This window comes from Mastomys coucha, unplaced genomic scaffold, assembly GCF_008632895.1.
Source record: "Mastomys coucha isolate ucsf_1 unplaced genomic scaffold, UCSF_Mcou_1 pScaffold1, whole genome shotgun sequence".
Lineage (NCBI taxonomy): Eukaryota > Metazoa > Chordata > Mammalia > Rodentia > Muridae > Mastomys > Mastomys coucha.
In genome coordinates, this window is record NW_022196891.1 from 31,414,868 (window position 1) to 31,427,951 (window position 13,084).

Below are 13,084 nucleotides of genomic sequence, written 5' to 3' on the forward strand. Positions count from 1 at the left end.
AAAAAAAAAAAAAAAGAAAAGGCTTCCTTTAAGTTTATATCCTAAGAAGAATATGCTTAGAAACTGCAGGCTAAGACACCTGAACCATATAGGGTTTAATGTGTAATTGTCTAACTCCTGAGAAAACAACTTAGGCTTTTAAATAATGCTTCCTAATTTTCCGAATTTTCACTAACGAGCACCTCTAGAAAATAACTGACTTGCTTTGCTTCTTTATATCCTGATGACTGGAGGGTGGATGAAAACAAAACCACTGGCTACGCACAGGCAGAAGCAGCCTTGGGAATCTTGGGTGAGCGGTAGAGTAGCTCACTGATATAGGTGACTTAAAGTCAACCTTTCATCCTGTTGTCACTCAAACTAAGCACAGTTCAGCTATTACGCTGACATGGCCTCTCCCTGTAGAGAGCTGCCTGCCAATCCTCAGAGAGACTACTGAGTAAATCTAGAGAGAAGTGACATGGCAGTATGCCTAAGTGGTCTCAGGGGAGCAGTAAGCAAGGAAGTGTCATAAGAGGCAAGCACAGCACAGACCAGGAAATGAACAGCAAAGGGTCTCACACAGAGAGGGCAGAGAATAAGGACTTCCAGGACACAGAGTTTAGAGACCCTGGTGGAATCTCAGATGCTCTAGAGATTAGGATTGTGGCTACCTACGTTCTAGGAATGGCCTGATTATCTTACTTCTGGCCTCTGAATAGTTTTTCTTTTTAAGGCATAATAGTTATATTTAGTCCACTCTAGGGTCTAGAGATCTCATCTCTACAAAATAACACTACATATTTCAAAAAACAGTGTGAATCTTTATCCAATTTTCAAGTCAACACACAAATATATTATCTCATACATTTAAATCAGGAAGTCTTGGAAGAAACATCTTTAAGTGTTTCTGTTTCAGAGCATTTTGCTCTACCTTTCACTCAAGACAAATGAAAGATGTCCATTAAGATGGGTCTCTGGTGTGCTTGAACTAGATAAAAATTGTCCAGTGAAGGGGTCACTTTCACAGCTTTAATGGCTCAAGTGCAGGCAGTGGATACTGGGAATGGGACCCCAGAGCAGAAGAGACTTAAAGCTACTGAGAAACCAATAGGAACCCAGTGAGCTGAGGTGAAAAGAATGACTGGCTGGATAAAATATGGTTTGAAAAATGTCCCAAATTAAGAAGTAGGCTCCTTCCTTTCATGCCTCTTTAAATACTCCTTAACAGGCCCCTGCTCAGGCCTGCTTCTAATAAGAGAGCAGAGTGAAGGTTGCCATTAACTCAGATGGCAATTCAGAAAGGGACAGGAACCAGGATGGCTTTGATTTCTGAAGTGAAGAGGGCCTTCAAAACACCAGAGGCTAGATTAGAATATCCCCACAAAAGCTTTTAACTTGAAAGTTATCGAGATTCAGAAAGGCACATAATTAAAACCAAACTTTTTCTACCAAGTTTAAAATAAAGTCATGGCTCAGGAAAGCTAGGCCCAAGGGAAAGGACCGGAGCAAGTCACATGTCCACTGCCACGGTTGAAACTGCTTTAACTTATGTTCCTTTGGAGTCAGGGTCTGACCCCACAGTGATGGGAAAAAAAAATCTCCTATTTACATTTCCAAAAGAAGGACTAAGCAGAAGGAACATTTTATATCATGTTCTGTATTCTAGCTGAGCCAGGGGAAACAAATTGAGCTATTCTGGGATGCCCCACACAGAACCTCCCTTCCATTTTAGAGTTCTCAGACTTTTGAGGCTGATGAGAAACAAGCCAAGGGAAGTGAGGCTTCAAGGACAGAATTTAAGAGCAAATTTCAAAGCCCCTGAAAAACCTAATCATAAAAACACATACACACACACATACACACACACTGCTAGAAACCATTATGTTTTCCTCAGTATGTCTAGGAAAGACAAAGTGTCTTAGCCTTTTATCTTTAGGAATGCCCTTCATAGCTAAAATGCATACGATTTCTAGGAAACTTGAAGTAAGGATGGTACACTGTTCTGTAGTGTTGGAATGGATCTTCCTAAGTCTGTATCCCTAGTAAGATAGTTAAGATCTTATACATTTTTAAAATAGACACAGAGAAAAAGAACAAGGTTTGTGTAATGATGTGATCGTGGGGGAAGACAATAAGAGAGCTGCATTAGCTCTCCTTACATGGAAAGCCACCATTTCCTGATCTTCACCCGTTTCAACTGTATGAGTTTCTATTTCCACCAGAACAAATGGTCATAAAACTTGGAATCTTCAAACACGCATGGCCTCAGTTTTATAGGTCACAGGGCTGCACTGCTCTAGTGGCTTCTTTGTTCTCTGCCTTTGAGCTCAGGAGACTCCCAAGTCTTAGCCTGCAGGTCCCTGTGGCCACTTGGGGCTTGTGGGGTCTCCATATCCCTTCTCACTCAGCCCCTCCCCCCTTCAATCCAGCAATGGCACACTGGTCCTTTCCCCCTCATACTCTGTGTCATCAGGTCCAGCAATGGCACACTGGTCCTTTCCCCCTCATACTCTGTGTCATCAGGCCCTCAGTCCAGCAATGGCACACTGGTCCTTTCCCCCTCATACTCTTTGTGTCATCAGGCCCTCAGTCCAGCAATGGCACACTGGTCCTTTCCCCCTCATACTCTTTGTGTCATCAGGTCCAGCAATGGCACACTGGTCCTTTCCCCCTCATACTCTTTGCTCTTTGTGTCATCAGGCTCATGTGATTAGATCAGGCAGGCCCTGTGGGGGGAAATATGCCTAGATGAAGGTCAGCTGGGCATACAATGGTTACATAATCATGGCAAGTCTATATTTTCATAAATACAGGGCCAGGATATAATCTGAGAGACATTCTAACTTTCCCCCTTTAACAACAAAACATGGTCCAGTTAATAACATCCTAGAAGAAATATGGTCTCTCAGCTACAATGAGTAACCACATATATTCAGTATCCAAACAATGCTAAAAATACTGCCTTGTGAGTATGTGTGAGAGACAGTAGAATTCTAAACCAAAAAGGCAACTATAAATTCACATCTATCCTCATCATATTAAAGTCTTCATCATTTTAAACTGCTTGATTTGCCTGTACTACTTAATACATATGGAAAAAATAGCTAAATGAGAAAGTCACCTTCACCACGTAACACTGTTTCTATTGTAGCTATCTATTATTGGGTGTGGGTGTGCATGGTGTGCACATGTGTGGTCAGAGGACGACTTCATGGCATCAGTTCTTTTTTGTCAGAAACTAATAAATATTTATTAAATGAATCCATGATTATAAATAAGCAAAAATGAGAGCTATCACCTGTAGGCTTGACCTACTTTTAAAAAACTTTTTATTGATTCTTTGTAAATTTCACATCATATGCTCCAATCCCACTCATCTCCCAATCCCTTTTGTCCACACATTTTTGCTTGCAAATGTTCATTGCAGTGAGTTGGTATAGTTGAAGCCTCTGGCTTCTGCTACTCTATCAGTACTAGATCCCCACTGGGACTCCTCTCAGACATCCTGCTGTTGCCCTGTGTCGTGGAGACTCTGCAGCTTTGGATCTGCAGGCCCTGCAGTTCACTGATGGAGTAGACGCTGGGTGGGTGCCATCAGTCCTTTCCTCCACATTACATGGATGCCAGTGATCAAACTCAGGGTGTCTGGCTTGCCAGTGCATTACCCACTGAGCCATCTCTCAGACACTATATTATAAATATTTGGGGAAAATGTCACATGCTAGATAATGCCTCCCTGTGCATTTTTCATTTGTTTGTTTCATGTGGAGGAATAAGTGTGAATGCATCTATCGCATGAACTTTATAATACTGTAGGCAGAAGGAAATTAAGTAGCAGAAGCTTGCATATTTTACTATATCTTACCATACTTTAAGATAAAATGGCATGGTTGGCAAGATGACTAAGTGGGTAAAGGCTCTTGCTACCTGACAGGTAAAGCGAATGTGCTTCTCAGGAGCACACTGTGGAGAGAACTGACTCCTGCAAGCTATTCTCTGACCACAGCATATGTGAGCACCCGCCCCCAAATAAATATAACAAATAAAAATAAATTTGTTACATTATAGAAATACTCATCTTCCGGTACATTTATTGAGCTCCCAAAATATTATTAGGATTTTATAGCTCATAGTTCTTACAGTTCCTGAAGTTCCTGAAGAATGTCTGTATTATTTTGGAATTACAAAATGTACTTACCCTAGAAGGAATTATATGAATATACCAAGTCCTCCATAAAATACCTGAGGAAAACCACTATTTAAAAGATAATTCTAAGGTCCTTAGGATGTATATGTGCCTTTATAAGCTCACACGTTCTCTACCTAGTCATCCTTGTGCTGTGTCTAGAAGTACCACAGGGTTGCACAGCTATGGCACCAGTGTGCACAGCTATCTGAATGTATACTGTAGTCATTCAAAAACCAGGCTCAGTAAAACCTGACTGTGCCTCCAAATGCAGTTTGTTAATACTGCATATAGTAATTCAGAAACTAAGGGCAGATCGCTTGCCTAGCATGTGCTGAGCGCCATGAATTTCAAAGTCCCCAGCACAGTCTTGAGTGCCCGGAGCCCCAATCTTCAGGTGTCCTGTGTTTCTTGGAGTGCCTGTGTCTCACAAGCTCTTCAACTGATCACACTTTTTCAAGGTGGTAAGCTTCCCATGGTCAAAGCCCAAGAAGAGATTTTTTTGTTTGATTTTTTGAGGAGGGGTCTCACTATGTAGCCCTGGTGGCTCCTAACTGTGGCAACCCTCTTGCTTCTACCTCCTGATGCTTGGATTACTGGCACTCAGCCATGTCTTTCTGTGCATGTGTTAAGATGATAAGTCTGACACCATGCCTGGCTGAGATGGATCTCTCGTTCTGTCTCTGTCTCTCTCTCTCTGTCTCTCTCTGTATGTCTCTGTCTCTGCCTCTCTGTCTTTCTCAACGTAGTAAATGCTATAGTTTATTGGATAGCAGTCATCTAAATTTTATTTGGCCAAGCTGTTAATTACAATTTTAAAAAGGGCTTCCTAGATTTCAGGGTGTTCAGCAGATAAGGCACTTCCTCTACAAAGATTCCAGGCTGCCGACCTGACCCACAGTAACAGTAGAAAAATCAAAAGGAAAATAATACCAAGTGCCTAAGCCGAAGTCACATGAGGTTTACTGTTATTTCTCAGTAACTTCTACAGATCAGGGACTTCCTCTGTTTTTAGCTTTTTCTTTTTGCCCCACAGAAACCAAAATACCAACTCATCTATTTTGGAGCTACAGATGTGCCAGCATGACAAATAGCAATCATTTGCATTACCTTGGGAAAAACCTATGTTCAGCTTTCATTTCAGAAACTGCAATTTCTAGCATGTAGCCTCTGACTTTTCAAAAACAGTCAAATTTTATATAGACGATGGTTTTCATTAAGTACCTGTCTGTGTCTTGCCAGCATTGCTAGTGATGTAGAGTAATAAATATATGATTACAAAATCTAAGACACAGCCTATAAAAGAGAGCAAGGTAAGAAATAAAACTGATTTAATGCAATCAAGGGCCAGGTTATCTGGTTCCTATGGTAAACAAATAGGGAGAGACTCGCACTGATTAGAGATCTCAGACAAGGCTTTAAGTAGGGTTTCATATGTCTTAATGTCTGAAGCTTGTGGTGGTTAAAAATGACACAATCGTGTGTGACTGGTGGGAAATCTGCCACAGGTCAGGGCTTTACTAGAGCCACAGTTATCCCATAATATTACTCTGCTCTGAAAGGTGACACTCCAAGAGATTAAAACAAACAAAAAGCTGAATTAAAAATTATTATTCTATTTTTATTGTTCCTCAGAGGAGCTGAATGGTCTATTAGAGTATAGACCTCAGCAGAGGAAACTGTAGCCAGTTTGAGGCAGGGCTAGGAGGGCCTTCAGGTAAGACAGCCCCAGTAACTCACACTCTACTATTTCCAAACTTGTTACAACTTAATAGGTTCCAAGTTGTAATATTTGTTTAAAATTGAGTTATAAAGCAAATTAATAGCATAAACAAAATAACAAAATCACCTGACTATAAATAAGGATCTGTTTTTGAGTGCTAAAAATGGTTTCAGAGTAACAATTCGTATATAAGTGACAGACGCACTAGACATGATACTACCACAGGGCATGGCATGTTTTTTTTCCTTTCCAAAGGTAGGAGCCAACAGCTTTATTCAGACTGCAAAACAGTAGGCTTGGATGGCTGTAGGTCAGAAGGTTAAGTAGGAAGTGGGCTGAATCCATAAATAAAATGTTTCACTTGAGTGCTAAGGGGTTTATTTGCTCTTAATTCTAATTTTAAAGTTCCAATTTTAAAATGATATACATTTGTTCCCTTTCCAATTATTTTGTAAGTTTTCCCTCCTTTAAACTAGGTTCAATTGCCCTCATCAACTTTTTCAAATGAGACCCAGTAATAGGGAATGTTGGCCATCATGTAGGAGCCTTACCCGGGCTGGAGCAGCTGCACATCTCACAGTTAGGATAAAGGCTCTGGATCCTGCTTGCTGCTGCAGGGTTTGCGGTTATGAGATCTTAGCTAACTTCCCAATCCCCCTGTCTCAATAGTTTCATCACTGAAATGGGGATGCTGCTACTCTGTTTAAGGTTACTGAGACCAACTAAGTGAAGAGGTAAATGTAAGTGCTCGGTGCCGCCCCGGCACACTGCGTGCAGTGCACAAAGTGCTCGCCTCTCTGTACTTCCATGCTGCTGGCCCTCTTGTCCCTCTTTGGTCCTTTAATTCTCCCAAAGCTTGATGACTACTGGAGGGATTAAGACCAAATGCATCCCTCAGCACTCAAGTGAAACATTTTATTTGTAGACCCGGCCTACTTCCTACAGACCCCTTCCAACCTACAGCCTTATTCTTCCTTAAAACAAGACAAAGATTTTTAAGATTTACTTTCATTTACTTTACAATTTAACTTCAATCTAAAAATACTTAACTTTTCACACAAACTTTAGAGATAGCTCTTTATATTTAATGGCATCATGTAACTAAAGAAGCTTGTAGGATTGAAGCTATGATGACACCCAATTTCTGATAACCAACACCTAATGCATAAAAAGCCCATCAAATTCAGAACCAAGAGAGAGCTTAAAAAAAAAAAAAAAAACCCAAAAGGCTGATGAAGTCCAACTCCAGTCATTTCCCCTTGGCTGTCTGAATACAATTAATTGTCAGCTTACCCAAATATTAGACCAAGAGAAAAATTAAGCGAGGCCAATGTGAATGGTCTATAAACTGTAAACTGTAAAAACACAATCCCTGGATATACAACTGTTAAGTCTTGAAAATAAAACCAGGATTCAACTGCAGACTCAGCCAACTGACTCTGGTCTGTGGACCCTTTGAGAACAGAAGCTTATTGCTCTAACAGAACTGATTCCAATGCTCCCAGGCACAGGAGGGACCTGCCACCTTCTGCCTACCTCCTGGTAATAGTTTTTTGTTTTTTTTTTTTTTTATTATTATATGTGTAAGAATGTTTTGCCTGCATGTATGTGTGCAGATCATGTGCCTGCCTGGCACTCACAGAAGTCACTGAGTTCTCTGGAATTGGAGTTAAGGATGATTGTGAGGCAGCTCGTAGTTTTCTGGAAACCAATCCCTGGTCCTATATAAGAATAATAAGTGCTCTTAATCCAGGAGCCAGCTCTCTAGCTTTTAAGGGGGTATTTTTTAAAACAATGTTTAAGGATATAATTTATGTTCGGAGAATAAGAAATATTATTTAAAAATATAAATGAGCAAAAGTAAGTGCCTATCTTGACTGCTGAGGACATACACTTTCTTTTGCGTGTGAGGGATACCTCATTAGGGAGAAAAGCACACACGGTCAGGCAGGCAGTAGTGTTTTGTTGGTGGTGCTGGTGCTTGGGTTGTTTTGTTTTGTTTTTTTACATTTATTAGCTTACTTTTATGTGAGCATATGAGTTTGTGCAGAAGTCAGAGGACAACCTGTGGGAGTTTTTCCTCTTCTTCCATTACTTCCTAGGGATCACACTCAGGTCCTCAGGCTTAGTGGGAAGTGCCTTACCTACTAAGCCATCTTGCTGGCCTGGATTAGACTTTCATACTATTAAAAAGGTCACAGGCTTACTAAGAACAGAAATCTGGCATTACACAATTCAGAAAGCATCAGATACTGCCAAGAGTTCAGAAGAAAAGGTATGTGATAAAATAGTTTCTGGGTGTGCACTCAACAAAAATCATCCCATCACTGTTTTCACAAGTTAAAAACAACACCTATTCAGCTAGTTTTAATTTACCCATAGGGCTTCTTGAACATTTGTTAAAGAACAAAATGTCCAAAATATTCTGTATGTAAACAGTGCATTATTTAAGAATTCTCTGAAGACATTTTCCTTATATGGAAGTTTTCATATTTAGCTCATTTAACACCACTAGAATAATAATAAAATTTTAAATACTTGTTCAAAAATTGAGTCCTGTTTTGAAGAATGTTAGATCAGTCAGGGGCTGTACATTTTCAATGATTGCAATCTCTAGTTGGGAGCAGAAGCATGCCTTCAGGATAGAGTAATTGGCCCTGTCTTTATTGTAGAGACCTGGTCATTTTCTTTAAGAGAACTCTGAGGCCTACAAGGTCTCGGGATCTGTGGTGTTTCTTACTCCAGAGGGCATGACTGGAATTTAAGAACCAGTCACAAGAGATTCAATTATAGCCTGTCAGTTGGCTCCCTTGGTCCAAGACACAGCGTTCTTCTTCCCTGCAATTTCAACTTCTCATGTCCCTACAGCTACCTAGGTTCTTAACTATTATCCTGGCCCATAAGCAGACCTTTAAACTTGACCTTCAAGTCTACCTGCTTGCACTCCAGTGTTGTTGATAAGTATTTTTAAAGTAGAGAAATCTGAGCTTAAAACTCTGCTGCTTACTATCCATCCAAGTGATGCTAGGTAAGCCTCATCTCATCTCTTTTATGTAACTCATTTAACACTCAGCTTACAGGGCAGCAGGAGACCAGCCTGTTGCAACTAGGCATCAAAAGAAACATGAGTACAAAGCCACAATAAATGCATTGTTACAGTATATCCAAAACCCAGGTACACCCAATTTTTTTAAAGAGTACCCCAGTTAGTCAAATATGAGAGAAAATGAGGAGACAAGTGAAATCTCATGAGATGAATCCATATGAAAAGCAACATTCTCTACAGCATGGCTCAGGCCATCTGGACACTGGAAGTTGGTTTCAGTGGACTGATGCTAGGGTGGGAATCAATAGCCACTGACTGGCCATTAAAACTGGAAAGCGGTCTCTTATTAAACCCACCCATGTTTTGATTTCCTGTAATCTAACCTCTCAAATTTTCTCCCACTGTGCCCTCTGTCTAAGGCAGGAGTGGGAGGTAGGAGAATGAGGATGAAAGGGTGGAGGCAGGAAGAAAGAAGCACAAAACTGCTAATGGAGGAAGGAAAAAAAAAGAAAAAGGAGGGCGGTTACAAATCAAGAAGGTGCTGAGCGACCACAGGTACGGCGCATGCCCTGGGGCTGTGTGTGCAATGGCTTAGCCCTAATCAGGGGCTTTTCCCATCCAAAGGTGCCATGGAGCATGCAGGGGGGGGGGGGGGGGGGGGGGGGGGTGGGGGGGGGGGGGGCAGTGAGAGGAAGCACTGAGGTAAAGGTGCTCAGGTCTGTGGATATCAACCAGGGGCCAAGATATCCAACAGCTGCTGCAAAAAGTGCCTGAAGCCCTGTGGTAAAGGGAGCTCAGGAGTGGTGACACCACATGCCACAGCCTCCCTTGGTCCTCTCACAAAAGGAAACATGAGCAAAACCGTTTCACATAAAAACATTTTTTTGGCACTCTAGTAAGTAAATATCTCTGGTTAGAGTCCCAGACCAATATGCTGCATTCCAAATTCTATTATATGGTAACTTGTACTCCGAGAAACTGAAAATGAAAATAAAACAATAAAAAGAAGCTGCTGAGGTTTCTTGCAGATTTTCTTCCCACAGCTCTCCAAATAAGGAAGCCCAACTGCCCTCCTCTTGCTCTGTGCATTCGTTATCCCACGGTCGCGCTCCTAAGAGGGAGCTACTTCTCGCCTGCTACCTAATATGCCCATCAGGGCTTTCTCGTTTTTTGTGAGCTTTGGATCAAGGAGGACAGTAAATAAGACATACATGTCCCTATGTTAAAAAATCCAGCAGACACAGTCACCAGCGGCAGTGGGGACGGTCTTAAATGCCCTGCCGAGGATATCTTGAGCACCTTAACCTAGCTGGCCGCCAGAGTTGCTTCTTTGGCTTTTAAGCAAGGGCTTCCCGGTGGTGCCTGGGAAGAAGGCTGCATGCATCCATAAGGCTTAATTCACTCTGACGTTTGTCACTTATAGACACATAAACACTCGAAGGCACACACTATCTTATGTACACATATACATGAATATACATGCAGGACTTGCAAATGATGAAAAGTCTGATTTAGACAGCTTCACGCCAGTTGGGAGCTTTTTCTCTTAAAATAGTATTAATCCATAAAACACAGGAAAAGACAGCAACTGACTATGGATAAACAAACAAACAAAAAACCCTGCAGAAAATCTACATAAGACACTGTGATAAACCCTAGGATCTGCTAGGCATGGTGGCACATGCCTCTGTTTCCAGTGCCTGGGAAGCTGAGGCAGGTGGAACTCTTTTAGCTTGAGGCCAGCTTGGTCTACATATCAAGCTCTAGGCCAACCAAAGCTACATAGCAAGATCCTGTCTCAGAAAAACAAAAACAAACAAAAAACTGAAAAAACCCAACCCACCAATCAAACAAAATAAAACAACATGAAAAACTAAACAACAGATCACGCAAAGCAAGAAGCTCTCCAGAATCTTACTACCAAGCATCTTACAAGAGGAAAAGCTAAAAGGCAGAAACCGTAGCCTGAATTGTTTAAGTCTGCTTTTACTTAAAACAGTATCAAGTACTGTGAATCACAACCCCTTTAGGAAAGCTAGCTGGGGCTTCACTTGCAATCTCCCTCTTTATTGACTTCTCCATACTCTCAGCCTCGGCCTGCGAGTTACATGTAAACACATTTCCCACCTTTGACATACGACGATCAGACGTAAATCAAAAAGGCTTACTCGGAGTGTCTTGGCAGTCGGGGAGGGAGATGCTGGGGGAGAGTCAGACTGAGATTTCCTATTCCGTGTGAACTCCTTACTTCGTGTATATAAAGAGGACATGGTTCCTGGGGATGGAGACAGACACCCAACCTCTGGATTCTTCACACAACGCTTGAGATTTGTCCCTGTAGATAACTTTTACAGACTTCCTCCTTTTGAGCTGATACAAGATGACTTTGGATAGAACTAAATAAAGGATAAAAGATGCCTTGCAAATTACAGTCTTGAGCTCTGAGCCAGTCCACTGTTACAGAGCAGGGTGTTATGTCCCATCAGTATTCCAGTGCGGCTTCAGTCACAAGAATGAGCAGTAGAAGGAGTGTGCCAACGCCACCTTTCATGCCTAGACTGAATCCAAGATTCTGTTGAAAGGTCACTTCTTACTCAGGCTGGCTTGGGGATAAAACCTGAATCTGGGCTCGAGACGACTCCTGATTCAGTCTCAGAAGAATGGCGGTTCTGGCTCTGGCTGCAGAGGAATCTGGGGACAAGTACTGTCCCTTTATCCAGAAGGAAGAAACCCACGTCCTCCGGAGTCACCCTGTCTTCCCCCAGTCTGACTCCACGGGGCTGTCAGGGTCTGAGCTGCTGTGCTAAACTCAGGTTAACCCACTAAAGCACAAAGCAGGAACCAAGAGTTTGTGGGAAGGCAGGAGGCAGTCTGGGGAAGTGAGGCTTCCCTAAGTCCTTCCAGACGAGCTGCCTTTGCTCTACACACTCAGAGTCATACGCACATCTTTCCCCTCCCCTCTTCTATTTTCTGACATTCCAAATCCCCATTCGCTCAGCGAGGAATGCTGGAGAGTAGCCAAGGGCAAGGATTCACTTTCAACCCAGAACTTGGTTGCCACTTGTAGAAGGAAAAGAAAGGCGCCAGCTTCTAGGAATGGAGGCTGCAGCACGCCTAGAGGCAACCCCATAACCTCCGATAGATACTACCCCAGAGCAGGCAGCAGTTGCCGAGGCTGATCTCTGTAAACCCTTCTTTTGCGTATGAGAATGGTGATTTTCACCTCTCATATCTCTCAAGGAACAGGCCCAGACAGAAATATGAAAGTACCTTCAAGCTTTTTCTGTGAAGTTTTAAAGCCTCCTCATTCTTGCGCTTGGAGAAAGGAAAGGCCAGCAGCTTGAAACCCTGGGCACTGCAAAGTAAGTTCTGTAGACCAGAGATCTTATTGGCTGAGTCTCTGTTAGAAAATGTGTCAGAGTTTCTTTGGACACCACAATCAGGAAGGAGTAAGGTTTGAAAGTGGCATAAAGGTGGCAGGGAACAATGGCTGATAGATGACAGGGCTCAGCAGCACAGAGAGAATTAAGAGTTAACAAGAAAGGAATGTCTTTGCTGGGCGTTGAAGGAGCTTGCACTTGGCCTTGAAGAAACATCTTGTTTAATCTCTTGCTCTCTTGTCACTGCTGCACTGTCCAGCATGTCTAAGCCAAATGCTTTCAAAGCCAGTGGGCTTCTCCTCAGAGTAACAGCTCCCTCCCTCCAGGCTCCTGGAAACTCTATCCTACTCTCCCCTTTCCACATGGAATTTATACTTTTCCCCTTAACTACTTCCAACTAATGACTCATTTGCCTGGGTTGTTTTGATATCTTTTTTATTCCAAACACTAATTTCGTGAAGTTAAATAAGCAAAAGCGATCATCTACTTGGGGCGGGGGTCAGTTTAATGAATGCAGTTGAAAATGATTTACAAAGAAGTCTTGGTTCACTCTCAATGTGAAAACAGTTCCTTAAGACTAGTAATCCTACAACAAGCTGGAATTACAGGCTCCATCTAAAAGGCCAATTATTGTGAGAATTCTTATCTATGAACTTTTTTGTTATAGTTGTTATGCCTTGCCTGATGTGGTGCACAGGTACCATGGTGTGTGTGTGTGTGTGTGTGTGAAGACAACTTGGGGGAGCTGCTTTTTTTTTTTTTTTTTT

General features: G+C 42.1%; 1 protein-coding gene and 1 long non-coding RNA gene across 10 annotated transcripts in view; one reads left to right on the forward strand and one right to left on the reverse strand.

Moving 5' to 3' along the window:
- Positions 1-13,084, reverse strand: part of Ppp1r12b (protein phosphatase 1 regulatory subunit 12B) — a 188,583-nt gene that overhangs the window by 33,325 nt on the left and 142,174 nt on the right. Inside the window, exon 1 of one of the 9 annotated variants that reach the window (XM_031383513.1) lies at positions 11,106-12,043. The exons of the other annotated variants lie outside the window; for them this stretch is intronic. Within the exon in view, the coding sequence (XP_031239373.1) occupies positions 11,106-11,207 (102 nt within the window). The 5' untranslated portion in view covers positions 11,208-12,043. Of the gene's footprint in view, positions 1-11,105; positions 12,044-13,084 lie in introns of those variants that run through there. 9 annotated transcript variants of the gene reach the window in all.
- The window catches only part of LOC116099647, a 2,356-nt gene continuing 1,284 nt past the window's right edge, over positions 12,013-13,084 (forward strand). Inside the window, exon 1 of the long non-coding RNA XR_004122333.1 lies at positions 12,013-12,299. This is a non-coding gene — a long non-coding RNA (uncharacterized LOC116099647). The remainder of the gene's footprint in view (positions 12,300-13,084) is intronic.